At 48.5% G+C, this 17,553-nt stretch overlaps 1 protein-coding gene across 1 annotated transcript in view; it reads left to right on the forward strand.

Annotated features, from left to right (window-relative positions):
• The window catches only part of TEKT3 (tektin 3), a 28,708-nt gene extending 11,690 nt beyond the window's left edge, over nt 1-17,018 (forward strand). Inside the window, exons 4-8 of the mRNA XM_001506182.5 lie at nt 2,706-2,776; nt 5,070-5,213; nt 10,283-10,505; nt 11,154-11,308; nt 16,647-17,018. Coding sequence (XP_001506232.2) covers nt 2,706-2,776; nt 5,070-5,213; nt 10,283-10,505; nt 11,154-11,308; nt 16,647-16,863 — 810 coding nt within the window. The 3' untranslated portion in view covers nt 16,864-17,018. The remainder of the gene's footprint in view (nt 1-2,705; nt 2,777-5,069; nt 5,214-10,282; nt 10,506-11,153; nt 11,309-16,646) is intronic.
• Nucleotides 17,019-17,553: the final 535 nt, after the last annotated feature.

Raw genomic sequence — 17,553 nt, forward strand, 5'->3', positions numbered from 1 at the left:
ATCATAAGTACGTAGCAATAAATCCCTGGAGGATAAATGAACGTTTTTATTCCCAGAGAGGACAATGGGTCGCTGGACCATTGATAAACCAGGCAGCCCATACGGCCTGCTGTGGAGTTTTCTACAGAAGTCACTCCAGCAGGATAATGGGGACTGTGCCAGTGAGGAAACAATTCGTACATTGAGCATCTTGCATTCGGGAGAGGAGCCTTTTGTATTCAAAGGAAATGCCGCATATGGAGGGGAAAGACTCAAAAGAATAATCTCATCTCTGAAGTGGGAGACTAGAGGAAGAAAGAATGCCAGGAACTTCAATGTTTGAGAATATATTTGGTTTAATAGATTTAAATTGGCAATGCAGACTCCTGACAATGCAACCTAAAGCCAGTGCACCTTAGATAGGTGAGAAGCGGCAAGGCCGAGTGGAAGGAGTATGACCTTGGAAGTCAGAGGATCTGGGTTCTAATCTCAGGTCTGCTGGAGAAGCAGCATGGCCTAGGGAATAGAGCATGGGCCTGGAAATCATTCATTCATTCATTCAATAGTATTTATGGAGCGCTTACTATGTGCAGAGCACTGTACAAAGCGCTTGGAATGTACAAGTCGGCAACAGATAGAGACAGTCCCTGCCCTTTGACGGGCTTACGGTCTGATCGGGGGAGACGGGCAGACGAGAACAATGGCAATAAATAGAGTCAAGGGGAAGAACATCTCCTAAAAACAATGGCAACTAAATAGAATCAGGGTGATGTACACCTCATTAAATAAAATAAACAAAATAAATAGGGTGATAAAGATATATACAGTCGAGTGGACGAGTACAGTGCCGAGGGGGTGGGACGGGAGAGGGGGAGGAGCAGAGGGAAAGGGGGGAGAAGAGGGTTTAGCTGCGGGGAGGTGAAGGGGGGGTAGAGGGAACAGAGGGAAAAAAGGGGGGAGCTCAGTCTGGGAAGGCCTCTTGGAGGAGGTGAGTTTTAAGTAGGGATTTGAAGAGGGGAAGAGAATTAGATTGTCTGAGGTGAGGAGGGAGGGCGTTCCGGGACCGCGGGAGGACGGGGCCCGGGGGTCGACGGCGGGACAGGCGAGACCGAGGGACGGCGAGGAGGTGGGCGGCGGAGGAGCGGAGCGTGCGGGGTGGGCGGTAGAAAGAGAAAAGGGAGGAGAGGTGGGAAGGGACGAGGTGACGGAGAGCCTCGAAGCCTAGAGTGAGGAGTTTTTGTTTGGAGCGGAGGTCGATAGGCGACCACCGGAGGTGTTTAAGAAGGGGAATGACGTGCCCAGATCGTTTCTGCGGGAAGATGTGCCGGGCGGCGGAGTGAAGAATAGACCGGAGCGGGGCGAGAGAGGAGGAAGGGAGATCGGAGAGAAGGCCGACACAGTAGGCTAGCCGGGATATAACGAGAGCCCGTAGCGGTAAGGTAGCCGTCTGGGTGGAGAGGAAAGGGCGGATCTCGGCGATATCGTAAAGGTGAAACCGGCAGGTCTCGGTAACGGAGAGGATGCGTGGGGTGAACGAGAGAGACGAGTCAAAGATGACACCGAGATCGCGGGCCCGAGAGACGGGAAGGACGGTCGTGCCATCCACGGTGATAGGGAAGTCCGGGAGAGGACCGGGCTCGGGAGGGAAGATGAGGAGCTCAGTCTTGCTCATGTTGAGCTCATGAAATCGGTAGGACCTGGGTTCTAATCCTGGCTCTGTCACTTTTCTGCTGTGTGACCTTGGGTATGTCATTTTGCTTCTCTGTGCCTCAGTTCCCTCATATATAGAATGGGGATTAAGACTGTAAGCCCTTTGTGGGACAGGAACTGTGTCCAACCCGATTATCTTATGCCTATCCCAGTGCTTAGAACAGTACCTGGCACACAGTAAACACTTAACAAGTACCACCACTTGCTGGCTCCGTGACCATGAACAAGTAATAATGATAATAATAATAACTGTGGTATTTGTTAACTACTTACTATGTTCCAAAAACCGTACTAAGCCCTGGGTTGGATGCAAGCAAATTAGGTTGGACACAGTCCCTGTCCCATGTGGGGCTCATAGTCTCAATCCCCATTTTACAGATGAGGTAAGTGAGACCCAAAGAAGTAAAATGACTTGCCCAAGGTCACGCAGCAGACAAGTGGCAGAGCCGGGCTTAGAGCCCATGACCTTCTGAACTCCCGGGCCCGTGCTCTGTGCACTACGCCATGGCACTTCCCATGCACGGTGCTCGGGAAGTGCCAGCCCAAGCGCTTAGTACAGCATCTTCACACAATTAGTGCTCAACAGATACTACTGATTGATAGATTAATTGAAAAAGCCGGCTCTTTCCCCCTCTCCTATCCTTTCAGCTGATTTCAGCCGATCATTGTCTCTATTCCGCGCCCCCTCCTCCTTTCCGTAGCCGTCCCCCACTCTCTCCTGCCTGCTTCCCACTTCTCCTGTCTTCCATAAGGGGAATGGCAAGATGGTTATCGATTGGGCAGAAATTCCTGACTCCCGGACCACAGCTTCTGAAATCCATCAACTCTTTGCTCCTTTCTTTCTGAAGCCCAGAGAGTCCCTTTGGGTATTTCCTTCTCCGCTTCGAATATTCTAAAGCATCTGGGTCCATGTAGAGCTTGATGTCTCGGGATAAGATGTGTCGGAGGGACAAACTGGGGCGATACGGGAATCGATATCGGAAGGACTAACGGCATTCTGTCTTTCGATCGAGTAGGAGGTCGACGTGGTTAAATCTTGTCAAGAGAGAATGAGGCGGCATCTGGACAAGGCTATGTCTCAACTGGCGTAAGAAAAATGTTTGCTTCTCCCTTTAACCATAAAAGTTTTGAACGTTTCATTTCTATGCCCTCTTCGCTTCGATCTGAATGCCTTCTAGTCATTAGCAAAACATCCATTAAAAGTTTTCCAGGAACCTAAAGGGGCCGCCTTATTTGAACACGCTTCTGTTCTCCAACCTCTAAGTCTCCAAACGTGCCCAGCTGTGTTTTCTTTGACGTTTTATTACTGATTCGTTCCTTCAATCGTATTTATTGAGCACTTAATGCGTGCGTGCAGAAAGACCCCGCCACCTCCCACCACACCCCCAGAGAGGAGTGCCCAGGCATCGCCCAGAATTCAGTGGTCTTTCTCACCTATGAATTTTCCGGACACATTTGCGAAAAATGGAGGTCTGAAAGTCAGGGGCGCGGCGGGAAGGGCCGTGGAGGAAGGAAGAGAAAGGAGGGAGGAAGGGCAAGTCAGCCAGGGCCGACTGACCTGCAAACTCTGAGTCCAAACTACAGGCCCACTGGTCCAGAGTTTCCTAAGGAAGTGCAGCTGACCAGACCTCAGACTCTCTTGCCCAGTGGCCCACTGGAGCCTGAGCCGGGACCGGCAGTGTTCGTTTGCTTGAAATTGTGAGAATCCGGTCCTCGTGAGCCACATTTCCACCAAGGCCACTAGGCTGGAGTGGACGATTTCTCTGGGCTTCGGTTTCTTCATCGGTAAAATGGGATTCAATGCCTGTTCTCCCCTTCCCCATGCGGGACAGGGACTGTGTCCGGCCCGTTTATCTCGTATCTCCCCAGCCCTTCGTACAGTGTTTGGTACAGAGTAAGTGCTTTAACAAATACCACAGTTATTATTTTTATATCAGTCAGTAAGTCAGTTGTATTTGTGGAGTGTTTACTGTGTGCAGAGCACTGTTTACTAAGCGCGTGGGAGAGTGCGGTGTAACAACAGACGGACACATTCGCTGCCCGGGTGAGCTTACGGTCTAGAAGGGGAGACAGGTATTAATATAAATAACTAAATTACAGATGTATACACAAGTGCTTCCTCTTCTCTTCTAATCCTACCTCCGTCCTTTGTCTGCCGTGTGACCTTGGGTAAGTCACTTAATGGTATTTATTGAGCACTTACTGTGTGCAGACACTCTATTAAGCACTGGGGCGAGTACAGTATCGCAGAGTTGGTAGACACATTCCCTGCCCACAGGGAGCTTACTTAACTCCTCTGTGCCTCAGTACCACACCTGTAAAATGTAAGATTGTGAGCCCCACAGGGGACATGGACTGTGTCCAGTCCGTTTAGTTTTCATCTACCGCAGCCCTTAGTAAAGTGCCTGGCACATAGTAGGTGCTTAACAAGTACTATTAAAAAATAACGAATAGCTTTCCGTTCCCTCATGCCGGGGAGGCACGTCTGCATAGCGGGAGACCCAGAAGCTACAGGAGGAGGGTTCTAGTTCTTACAGAGAGTGAAATGCCGGGAAGAGGAACATTATATGAGGGTATGAGCCGAAATGGGGCCATGTGTAACCCAAACATCCGCCTGCCAACCTTTATCAGGGCGGACCGACCATCGGGTACCGATGCCCAGTGTCCTCTCCTGCCCGAGGTGTGTATTTAATAGACCTTAAGACTCTGAATTCCTTTTCTTTTTTGGAGCACTTCATATTATAAAATGTACTTACTCTACTGTAGTCTCCCAATCCATCACTCTATCAAATTTAGTGAATGCGGACTGTGTGCGGAGCACCGTGCTAAACCCCCTTCCTGCCCCGGGTGTGTATTGCTGTGTGACCTTGGGCAAGTCACTTCACTTCTCCGGGCCTCGGTTCCCGCATCTGTAGAATGGGGATTGAGACTGTGAGCCCCATGGTAGGACAAAGGACTGTGTTCTAACCTGATTTGCTTGTATCCACCCCAGCGCTTAGTAGAGGACTTGGCACAGAGTCAGAGCTTAACAAATACCACGATTATGAATTATTATTATTTAGATTGCCGAAATAAGCCCTGAGACTTTGGATTCATTCCTTTCCACTTTCTTCTCCCTTTTTGGAGCACTTCATATTATAAAATGTACTTCATTGTAGTCTCCCCAGTCATTTATTCGATCATATTTATTGAGCACTTTGCGTGTGCAGAGCACTGTACTAAGCTCTCGGAAGAGTACAGTATAGCAATAAACAGACACATCCCCCATCCACAGAGTGTTTACTGTGTGCAGAGCACCGTAGTAAGCCCCCATCTCCAGGTCTCGGGGTGTATTTTGTGAGCTTAAATGGATCTTGAAATTTTCTCCTTTTATGATTCAGGTCTGACAGAGCAGCCCAACATGAACTGGAGAAAGACCTCAGTGACAAACAGGCGGCCTACCGGATTGATGATAAATGTCATTACCTCCGAAACACGTCCGACGGTATCGGCTACTTCAAGGGGGTGGAGCGGTTCGATGCCACGTGAGTCCTTTTGGTTTTTCAGGCTAGTGGGTTGAAAACCTGGAAACTAGAGAAGAATCCTAACCAGAAGCTGCCCCTGAAAACCCAATGTTTTGGGATGACAGCTGCCCTTAGCAATGTCCGATCTTTTCATTAAACTCCGTGCTCAGAAATACGTTAATTAACAAAGGAAACGCATGACCTCGTGGGAAGCGCATGGAACTCTGACCAGGACACCTGGGTTCTCATCTTGGCTCTGCCACTTACCCGCTGTGTGACCTAGGGACCATAATTTAACTGAGAAGCAGCATAGCTTAGAGAAAAGAGTATGAATCTGGGAATTAGAGGACCTGGGTTCTAATCCCAGCTCTGCCAGTTGCTTGCTGTGTGACTTTGGGCAAGTCACTTACCTTCTCGATGCCTCGGTTTCCTCAACTGTAAAATGGGGATTAAACATGTGGTGTTCCTATTTAGAAGGCAAACCCCTTGGGGACAGGGACTACGTTCAGCCTGATCAACACGTACGCTCCCCGGCATTTAGAACAGTGTTTGACACATAGTAAGTGCTAACAAATGCCAAATAATAATTTAACCTCTCCCGGACTCCCTTTCCCCATCTGTCAAATGGGGATTAAAGTCCTTCTGACCCTCTGTTTTAGACTAAGAGCCCCATGCGGGACAGGGACTGTGTCCAACCCGATTTGCTTATACGCAGCACTTTCCACAATTTTTAATTATTGTTATTCCGCTCATTGTGAGTAGGGTACATGCCCACCAACTCTGTTGTATTGTGCTCTCCCAAGCGCTTAGTACAGTGCTCATCACGCAGTAAATGCTCGGTAAATACCACTGTCCTGTACTTCCCAACCAGCTGGTACAATGCACTGCATGAAATGGGAACTCAATAAATGCTACTGTTCCTTCTACGACGACGACTGTTACTACTCCTGGGAGAATCAGGATTGCAGTTTTCGAGTGATAAATATGTGATATCTAGGAGTTGAAACTTCTGCCTCGTTCAACTTCGTTTTATTCTACATGTATTTTCGGCGGAAAGAGGCCCCGTTGTCAGAAGCCAAGCGCTCTTCGGCCTCTACGTTCTGCCCAAAGAAACCACTGAATGCTTTTCCGGCTAAGAACTGCATGACTCATGAGAAATACAGTATCTCAGGAATCTGCCGTGGGAGGTGGGGTCTGAAGTGCTAGTGAAAAAGACATTGTGTTAAGGCGGCCAGTCACAACTAGAGGATTACTTCGAAGTATTGTGTTCGTGCCAACCGAGGCCCTAGATTTGGGCATAAAGTATTGAATGCAAGAATGTCGACTTGGGGGGTGCCGGGCCTGATTCTCTATGAAGGAACAGGAAAACCGTTTCCAATCCTGCTTGATCGATCAATCAGTCAAGTAACGGTATTTATTGAGTGCTTACTGTGCTCAGGGCACTGTTACAGGTGCTTGGAGAGAACAATACTTGATAAATCGATAAATGCAAGCCCTGCCCACAAGGAGCTTACAGTCTACTGGAGGAGACAGACGTTGAAGTAGATGGGGAATAGGGGAAATAGTAGAATATAAGAATATTTATATAAATACTCTGGGGCTGGCGTGAGTATCAAAGCGCCTAATGGGTAGACAGCTAAGTTTATAGTCAGTGCAGAGGGGAGGGCGGATAGGGGGAAATAAAGGGCCGAGTCTGGGAAGGCCTCTAGGAGGAGATGGGATTTTAGGAGGGTTTTGAAAGTGGGGACAGAGCTGGATTGTTGGATGTGAAAGAGGAGGAAGTTCCAGCCTTGAGAGAAAACTTGAGCGAGGGATTGGTGGCAAGATAGATGAGATCGAGATACAGTGAGTAGGTTGGAGTTAGAGGAGCGAAGTGTGTGGGCTGGGAATTAGTAGGAAATCAGCAAGAAAAGGTAAGAGGGGACTTTAAAGCCGACGGTAATGAGTTTCTGTTTGACGAGGAGGTGCGATAGGCCACCACGGGATGTTCTTGATGAGTGGGCAAACGGGGACTGAACAGTTTTCCAGAGAAATGATACGGCCAGCGGAGTGAAGTAAGGACCGGAGTGGGGAGAGACAGGAGGTATGGTAGTCAGTCAATCAGTGGCATTTACCGAGAGCTTCATGTGTGCAGAGCACTCTGCTAGGCACTTGGGAGAGTATAATACGACAGAGTCGGTAGGGATGTTCCCTGCCCACGCCGAGCCTACAATCTAGAGAGCTTAGAGTCTGGAGGTCAAGTGAGGAGGCTGATGCAGAGCAAGATCAGCATAATAGCAGTTTCGATGGAGAGAGAAGGGTTGATTTTAACAATGTTATGAAGGTAGAATTGACAGGGTTTGGCGACAGGTCGACTCTGTAGGTTGAACGAGAGAGACGAATCCAGGAAAATGCCCAAGGTTATGAGCTGGTGAGACAGAGGAAAGTTCTATATACTTGGTACGTAGTAAGTGCCTAACAGACTATCAGCTCGCTGTGGGCAGAAAACGTGTCTGCCAAGTCTGTCGTATCGTACTCTCCCTAGCGCTTAGTACAGTGCTCTGCGCGCAGTAAGCGCTCAATAAGTACCAGCGATTAACAAGTACCACAGTTTTTATTAGCCCACAGCGCCTGGTTGATTCAGTGAAGTTGTTTGCGGTCTGATGCGTGCTTTTTGGGGCTGTGTCTTTACAGGGTAGTACTTATTCAGACAGGCAGCATCACCCAGAGAAACACTGTTGGCTTAGTGGAAAGAGCACGGGCCTGGGAGTCAGACGATCTGAGTTCTAATTCCTCCTTCGCCAATTGCTTGCCACATGACCTTGGACGAGTCACTTAGCTTCTCTGTGTCTCAGTTACCTCATCTGTAAAATGGGAATGAAATCCTCCTCCCTCCAATTTAGACTGTGAGCCCCAGGTGAGGCAGAGGCTGTGTCCAACCTGATGAACTCGTATCCACCCCTGTGCTTAGAAGAGTGCTTGACACATAGTAAGCACTTAACAAATTCCATTAAAAAAAAATCTAATCAGGAGTACAGAAGACGCTCGGTGTCCGTTGTTTTGGGAGGGTTTCCCAGGGATGCAGAAGCGCTTTCTAACCCCAGCATCCAAGTCCCTCGTTGTATCTTTCACCCTTCCCGTTTAGAATGTATTATTATTGATAATGATAATAATAACTGTGGCATTTGTTACTCGCTTTCTACCTATCAAGCATTCTACTGAGCGCCAGACACAAGATAATCAGGTCTGCCATGCGACTCGCGGTCCGAGTAGGCGGAAGAACAGGTATCGAATCTCCAATTTGCAGATGAGGGAACGGGAAAAGTCACGTGACTTGTCCAAGGTCACCTGGCAGACACAGATGATGGTATTGGGATAAGAACCCGAGTCCTCCGACTCCCAGGCCAGTGGTCTTTCCACGTGGCCACGCTGTATTGAACAGGGTTAGGACCGCACATAGTAATCGCAGTAAGTCAAAGCCAAGGACGGATGATGATAGAGAAAAGCAACAGGGACCCGCAGATGGAGGAGCAGAGTTTCTAAAAGTTGAGACGGCCTCACCCTCCTGCCAATTTCTCACCCTCCTTGGGCTTTACACGTCCCCGCTTTTAGCTCAGTGGAGCTGTCCGGATCAACCCCGGCTCTGGCCGAGGTGCCCTGATGAAGCAGCCTCAGGTTCTCGGCAGACTCGTCGGGGCGGTCAAATTTATGAACGAGCTTCCCGAGTCCGGCTCTACGGATGATGCCGATAACTCTGTGAGGTCCATGAGAACCATATAGAGATCTCGGTGCAACATCCTGTATCTTTCCCACACCTGGGGTCCGAAGCCTCGGGGGGATTCCAGGAGGGTTTGACCCAGTAGTTCCCTGGGTCCGATCTGGCCGACAACGAAGAGTAATGAGATGGCTCGTATGGTGCCGCCAGCGTGGCTCGGTGGAAAGAGCACGGGCTTTGGAGTCAGAGGTCATGAGTTCGAATCCCGGCTCGGCCACTCGTCAGCTGTGTGACTGTGGGCGAGTCACTTCACTTCTCTGTGCCTCAGTTACCTCATCTGTAAAATGGGGATTAAGACCGTGAGCCCCACGTGGGACATCCTGATTCCCCCGTGTCTACCCCAGCGCTCAGAACAGTGCTCGGCACATAGTAAGCGCTTAACAAATACCAACATTATTATTATTCTCATCTGACCTTTCCTCTTTCTTCTTGAAGATGCTGGTAGTAATGACATCTTTGAGAGACTGCGATATCACCTCAGTGTTCCGTAAGTGGGGAGAGAGCTTGTGAAATGCTCAGTGGAAATGTGCGTAACCTGTATACCGTAATCGAAGAGTGCAATTCTGGAGTCCAGTAGATTGTAAACTCCTTGAGGGAAGGAAATTTGTCACATGTTCAGTCCGCTAGACTGTTAAGCTCCTCGTAAGTGGGGAATGTGCCTGTTTATTAGTAAAGATGGTATCTGTTAAGCGCTTACTTTGTGCCAAAGTCCTATTACACTCTCCCAAGCACTTACTACAGAGCTCGGCACACTAAGCGCTCAATAAGTAATGAGTGTTCCTCTCGGGGTCGCACCTGGAGCGTTTTCAGCCCTCTACCAGTTGCGACTACGGGAGGGAGAGTCAGGCAGAGGCCTACCCGTTCCGTTCCGAACGGGGGCAGTGGCTGGCGAGTGGAAGGCAATCTGCTACAAGTCAAAATTCACCGTGCTCGGCAGCAGCGGCACGGGAGAGAGTCGAGAGCGGAGACTCACGTTTACCGTGCGGAAGGAGGCGATGCTAAACCGCTTCCGGATTTTTACCGAGAAGACTCTCCGGATACACTAGCGGAACGATTGCAGATGGAGGCGGGGCGTTCCGGGAGAGACGTGCCCACGGCATCGCTGCGGGTCGGACACGACTCGACCACATAAGACAACGACGACAGATACGATTGGCTATGAATATTCTGCAGTCTATCGGTGGTATTTATTGAGCACTTACTATGCGCAGAGCACTATACAACAGAATTGGTAGACACGTCCCTTGCCCACAGGCAATTTACGCTCCAGAGGGAGAGACAGATATTGTGTCTGCAGTCCATTTCGCTACTGGACGTCTCTCTTTTCTCTCCCCAGGATCTCCGTGCCAGAATCATGGGCCAAGTTTACCGACGATAACATTCTGCGTTCCCAGAGCGAACGGGCTTCGTCCTCTAAACTGAGAGAAGATATTGAGAACCTCTTGGTTGTGACTGCAAATGAGATGTGGAATCAGTTCAATAAAGTGAACGTGGCACTCACCAATCGCATCGCTGAGACGGCCGATGCCAAGAACAAGATTCAGTCCCACCTGGCCAAGGTCAGATCCCCTCTTCTCGGCCTACTTAAATGCACGGAAGAGATTTCCACCCGGAAACCGAATGGGGAACATTAGCGGTCGTTAGGGAAGTCGTGACTTAGGTGGCGTTTTTTTTTGGTCGCCTCTCGAAATGCCCGAAAGTGGAAATGACGATAATGCGATCGTGACTGAAACAGGCGCTTAACTTGGTCATTTGGGAAAAAGGAAAGAATGCGCTCTCAGCCTCGTTCTCCGTCAGTCGTGCTTATTGAGCTCTCACTGTGTGCAGAGCACTCTGCTAAGCCCAAGCGCCTCGGTACAGTGCTCCGCGCATAGTGAGTGCGCGATAGATATGATCGATTGATTAATCCAATGAAAATGTGTGGGTTAATAATCATCATATTTGTTAAGCGCTTATTATGTATCAAGCACTGTTCTAAGCAGTGGGGCAGATACAAGGTAATCAGGTTGGACCGACCTCAGTGCTCAGTACAGTGCCTGGCACACAGTAAGTGCTTAACAAATGCCGTTACTAATATTATTATTATTCCCTTAGGTACGAGTCCCCGAGCCTGACCTCTGCCACTAGCCCTCCTGAAATTCTTATTACGAGCGGTGAGCCGACAATGGGCTCCGCTTATCCACTCCGATATCTCTTTTGCAATTTAGACCCTACAGGAGATCTTCCAAACGGAGATGATGATAGAAGCAATCAGAAAAGCCATCAGGGACAAGGGAGCTCCCTTAAAAGTGGCCCAGACCAGACTGGACGAACGCACCAGGAGGCCAAATGTGGAACTCTGCCGAGATCCGGCTCAGCTCCGGTAAGGAGGAATTTCAGTCGGGGAACTTCATCCATTGTTCGATTACTGTAAACCCCCAGATTTTCAAGTATATGTTCCACTAGGAAGCAGCCTGGCTCAGTGGATAGAGCAGGGGCCTGGAGGTCAGAAGATCATGGATTCTAATCCCAGCTCCACCATTTGTCTGCTGCGTGGCCTTGGGCACATCATTTTGCTTCTCGGAGCCTCAGTCGCCTCATCTGTAAGATGGGGGTTGAGACCGCGAGCCCACGTAGGACAGGGACTGTGAACAACCCAAGATGCTTGTTTCCACCCTGGTGCTTAGTACAGTGCTTGGCACATAGTGAGCACTTAAATAGCATAATATTACAATTCTCCCCTCGGTTGATAATAATAATTGTAGTATTAAGCGCTTACTATGTGCCAAGCACTATATGAAGTGTTGGGGTGAATACAAGCAAATCAGATTGGACACAGTCCCTGTCCCACATGGGGTTCACAGTCTTAACCCCCATTTTAAAGATGAGGGAACCGAGGCCCAGAGAAGTCAAGGAACTTGATCAGGTCACCCAGCAGACAGAGGGGTAGAGCAAGATTAGAACCCAAACCCTTCTGATTCCCAGGCCCCTGCTCTATCCATTAGGCCCCACTGCTTCTCGGTTCTTCGCAAAAGCATTGATCGATCAGTCAGTGGCATTTATTGAGCACTTAGTGTGTGCAGAGCGCTGTAACAAGCACTTGGGAGGGTACATTACAATAGAGATAGTAAATGTGATCGTTGCCTTCCAGAACCTTATAATTAATGAGTCATCAGGATTACTATCATGACCTTCTTATAAAAGCCATTCTAAAAACACGAATAAAACTAGTGGCAGTTTATTTGGCGAGGTACTGTCACCCGACACCAAGCACAACAACAATAATAATAATAATAATAGCGGTAATAGTAAAATGTGTCAAGCACTGGGACAGATAGAAGATAATCAGGTCTGGCAGTCCCCGTCCCATCCAGGGCTCACAATCTAAATGGAAATGTGATCAGGTATTTAATCCTCATTTTTTACGGTCGGGGAACTGATGAACAGGAAAGTTAAATGACTCGTCTGAGGTCGCCAGACAACTGGCAGAGTCAGGATTGGAACCCAGATCCTCTCACTCGAAGAACCATGCGCTGCTTCCCTTAGGCATCTTCTACCTAGAGGGAAGATCTTTGAGTTTTATTTATGTGGTCACATTATTATCATTATTATTATATACAGTGTTTATTACATGTCAAACACTGTTCTAAGGCTTGGGATGGATACATGATAATCAGGCCAGACTGCATCCCTGCCCCACATGGGGATCACAGCCTCAGAAGGAGGGAGAATAAGTATTGAATTTTACAGTTGAGGAAACTGAGGCACAGAGAAGTGAAGTAACTTTCCAAGGTCACCAAATGGCAAAGCTGAAATTAAAAGCCAAGTCCACTGACTCCCTGGCCCGTGCTCAATCAACCAGTGGTATTTACGAGCTCTTACTATGTGCAGAGCACCGTGCTAAGCACTTGGGAGTGTATAATAGAACAGAATTAGCCGTTCCCTGTCCGTAACGAGTTTGCCCTCTTTCCTTTAGGACACACCGCTTCTCTGGGAAGATCGTTTAATCTGTATTTGACTCTGCCCATGTCTATGCTGTGGGGAGAGTCGATGGGTTTGTTGGATCGCCAGCCGAGAAACCCCAGCTACTCTCTAACTACCATTCAACTATTCACCCTGATTATATTTGGAATTCCCTTCCCCTCCACATACACCAGATGGTCATTATGAAAGTCAGGGAACGTATCTATCAACTCTGTTATACTGTACTCTCCCAAGGGCTTAGTACAGCGTTCTGCACACAGTAAGAGCTCAGGATACGCCTTTGATTGATCGATCGAAGGTGTCTGTATTCAGGTAACTCTGCCTTCCAACATCTCAGAGTAACTGAATAACCGAGAATCCTAAGTGATTTTCTGAAACAAGCCGTTCACCCTCAGGGCTGACATCCCAACTTAAAAGACAAAGATGAAACACCCATTAATAGCAGTCAGGCAGTTAAGAGTAAAATGCATACAACCACACAAACGATATACTTGCCCGGTTTTCGATACTCGGTGCATTACTCTCAGGGGGAAGGTGAGACCGGGCTAGGTTAAATAGGAAAAAAACTTTTCATCTCGTTTGTTTTTTTCTCAGGAAACCCATTACTGCAAGATCTAGGCTGGTTCGTTGGCCCAGTAGGAGAGCTCGATAAGTGCTGTGTGTGCGCCAAGCACTGGACTAAGCACTGGGGGAGATAAAGGATAATCAGGTCGGCCGCGGTCCCTGTCCCACAGAGGAGGCTAAGGCTAAGGAGGAGGGAGAACGGGGATTTTATTTCCGTTTTTACAGATGAGGAAGTTAAATGGCTTTTACAGAGAAGTTGAATGGCCTGCCAAGATCGATCAGTTTATTAAGTGCTTACGGTGTGCACAGCACTATGCTAAAGGCTTGGGAGAGTACAATTCCTGCCCTCGAGGGGCTTACAGTCTAAAGGGAAGACTGTAATTAATTAAATATAAAGACATAGATTAAGGATATGAGCATAAATGCTGGGGGGTTGAGGGGAGAGTGAAAAAGGTTGCAAATCCAAGTTCAAGAACAATGGTGAAGGGAGTGGGAGAAGAGGAGAAGAAGAGGCTTGGTCAGGGAAGGCCTCAGGGACGCGGTGGAGCTGGGTTTACAACCCAGGTGTCCCGAATCCCAGCCACATCAGGCCACACTGCTCTCTCACGGGGTGTCATTAGAAATTCCAGCGTATAATCGACATAATTTTTCCAAGCACATTTCCACCCCCCCGATTTCAGTGGCGTTACTTGGGACTAGGCAAACTGAAGCCTTCCCCCCCGCCCCCCGTGATTAAATATCGAACGTCCCGGAGCCAGATTTGACGGTGCTCGCTTTATTTATATGGGAGGGAAGGCACATGGAATCCATCCATAGTTCACAAATAAGGAACGACTCCCACCGAGAACACCTGCATTCCAGTCAGGATTAGGCAACTGTTCTGTTCCCAAACGTGAAAGAAGAGGATGATTACGTGGCTAGAGGCTAAAATTTGGCTTTGTATCTGACAGTACGGTCCAGGTTGCTAGAAAACACCTTGTAGCTAGGACCCAGATCAGTGACAAAATGATGATACATTCGAAGATTGGCGCGTGTATAATGCTTCACCGGAGGCTTACGCCGCGAACTGAAGGGCTCTTTATTCAATTTCCACCTTTCCCATGCGGGTCCTATTTTTAATAGGATCCGTGAAGGGTGACGCTTAAGACGCTCCGCTAGTAAAACGAAAACCCCACTCAGAGCAAGGAGAGGATTGCAGAATTAGGCCTGGAGTATGTTCAGTTCATTGGTCACCTCTCTCCGAACACTCCTCCCCTCCGTCCCGCTCCCCTCAGACGCGGTTTCTTTTGAAGTCAGTTTGAACTCCGAAAGGAGGGCAGATCAGAGGCGGCCCTCCTGTGATGATAAACAAGTCAGGAACGTAAATCTCGTTACCGAGGCTTCTGCTATGAGCCTCCCTAAAGATCTGAAACACATTCAACCGGGGTTTCTGTAAACCTCGGGCTTTTCACAGCCCTTTTTTCCATCGTCTTTTCAGCTCGATGACCTCAAAATATGCCTCTCGATACATTCTGAGGCTTTACTCTTACCACGCCTCAGAATTAAAGACACTCCCAGGGAAGGAAATTTGGATCCTTGGGCCCCCTTTTGAGGCTGAAAATCAAGGTTGTGTGGTTGTGATGATAACAGTCATTCACATCACCGAAGCAACATGTCCTAGTGGAAAGAGTGTGGAGTTGGGAATCGAGAACCTGGGTTCTAATCCCGGCTTTAATAATAATGTTGGTATTTGTTAAGCGCTTACTATGTGCAGAGCACTGTTCTAAGCGCTGGGGTAGATGCAGGGTGATCAGGTAATCAGGTTGTCCCACGTGAGGCTCACAGTTAATCCCCATCTGACAGATGAGGGAACTGAGGCAGAGAGAAGTGAAGTGACTTGCCCACAGTCACACAGCTGCCAAGTGGCAGAGCCGGGAGTCGAACCCATGACCCCTGACTCCGAAGGCCAGGCTCTTTCCACTGAGCCACGCTGCTTTGCCACTTGCATTCTATATGACCTTGGGCAGGTCACTTTAATTCTCTGTGCCTCGGTTTCCTCAACTGAAAAATGGGGATGATAATAATAATGGTGGTATTTGTTAAGCGCTTACTATGTGCCAAGCACTCTTCTAAGCGCTGGGGTAGATACAGGGTAATCAGGTCGTCCCACGTGAGGCTCACAGTTAATCCCCGTTTTCCAGATGAGGTAACTGAGGCCCAGAGAAGTGAAGTGACTCGCCCACGGTCACACAGCTGACGAGTGGCAGAGTCGGGATTCGAACTCATGACCCCCGACTCCCAAGCCCGGGCTCTTTCCACTGAGCCACGCTGGGGATTAAGTACCTTTTCACTTAGACTCATGTGGGACAGACGCTGTGTCCGACCAGATTAGCTCCTATCTATCCCAGAGTTTAGAACCGTGGCTTGACACAGAATAAGCCCTTGACAAATGCCAGAATAATAATAAAAAAGTTATTAAAAATATGAGTGGATGGTGAGAGTTTTCCATCGAGGGAAGTTGATGGATCGATATTGATTTCATTCTTTCATTCAGTCGTATTTATCGGGCGCTTACCGTGTGTGAAACGCTCTTGGAAAGTACAATTCAACAACAGAGAGGGACAACAGATTGTCTCTCTCCCTGCCCACACTGGACTTCCACCTCTCGTTGTCACAGTGCATAATCAGGCATCAGTAGTCAGCTCAGCATTTAGCACAGAGATCATTCTCAAAGTACATTTGTGAGGATTCTTCGGGGTGATTCCCGGGAATTTCACTTGGCCGGGCACTCTCTTCCAATTGAGGCCGCCATTTCCCCTCGATCAGTGTCCCAATTTTAATCGACTCCCCTACCGTCCTGGGAAAGCCACAAACCTGAAACAAGAAACCGCTGCTGTCCATCGTTAACATAAAAGAATACAGTGTGGTGTCGAGACATTTCCACGAATCTCTCACAAAACATAACAGAAATCCTTCTGGCTCTCTCAGGTCGCACATCATCATTCATTCATTCATTCGGTCGTATTTACTGAGCGCTTACTGCGTGCAGAGCCCTGCCCTCAGCACCTGGAAAGTACAATTCAGCGAGAAAGAGAGACATTCCCTGCCCGCAGCGGGTCCGCGGTCCAGATGACGACCGTGACGTCGAACCGGTACCCCGTTAAACCCCCCGACCTTCTCGTCCTCCATTCCAGCCTCGTCCACGAAGTGTACGAGATCGACGACACCGTCCAGAAACTGCAGCGGCGGCTGAGGGATGCCGAAGACACCCTTCAGATGCTGGTCCACACCAAGGCCACTTTGGAGCATGACTTGGCTGTCAAAGCCAACTCCCTCTATATCGACCAGGAAAAGTGTATGAGCATGAGGAAGGCTTTCCCCAACACTCTCAGGCTGGTGGGTTACACTTAGACGGACACAGCCTGCCGCAAAGAACAGACCTTCCGCCGCAAAACCCGGACCCGGTGGGTGCGGTGGATTTCCTTCGGTGGCGCCGTGGCTTTTGAAAAACGCACGGTAATATCTTCACATATTAAAGGGTGCTCTTTGTAGCCGCTAAACTGTTATCTACTGTCTTAGCTTCTTGGCTCTTGAATGAATCAATCGGTGGTATTTATTGAATGCCTCTTCTGTGCAGGGTATTTTACTAAGCACTGGGCAGAGAACAGCAGATTTTTGCAGTCTTCTCTCTTCCCTGGTTTGTGTGCTCACGTCTAGACTGTGAAGTCGTTGGGTCCAGGGAACTCATCTACCAACTCTGTTGTACTCTCCCAACCGCTTAGTACAGTTCTGTGCATACAGTAAGTGCTCAATAAATTCCACCGATGGATTCCTCCATCTCTCCAAACTTCAAATTATGGAATCTTGGACTCGACACCTGTCTTTCACGCTGATGGTATGAGGAAAGTTTTATTTATTTATGTATTTGTTTTTTAAAAAAAACCTTTTTGGAGTCCCGGTTGACTCCGCACTTTCATAAAAGCAAACATCAGTCAATCAATCAATCAATCGGTGGTATTTATTGATGACTTACCATGTGCTGTAACATTCTTTTGCCCTCGGTAAGGGGATACCTTGGCCATAAGACTCATTCCTGTTGGC

This window comes from Ornithorhynchus anatinus, chromosome 15 (assembly GCF_004115215.2).
Source record: "Ornithorhynchus anatinus isolate Pmale09 chromosome 15, mOrnAna1.pri.v4, whole genome shotgun sequence".
Classification (NCBI taxonomy): Eukaryota; Metazoa; Chordata; class Mammalia; order Monotremata; family Ornithorhynchidae; genus Ornithorhynchus; species Ornithorhynchus anatinus.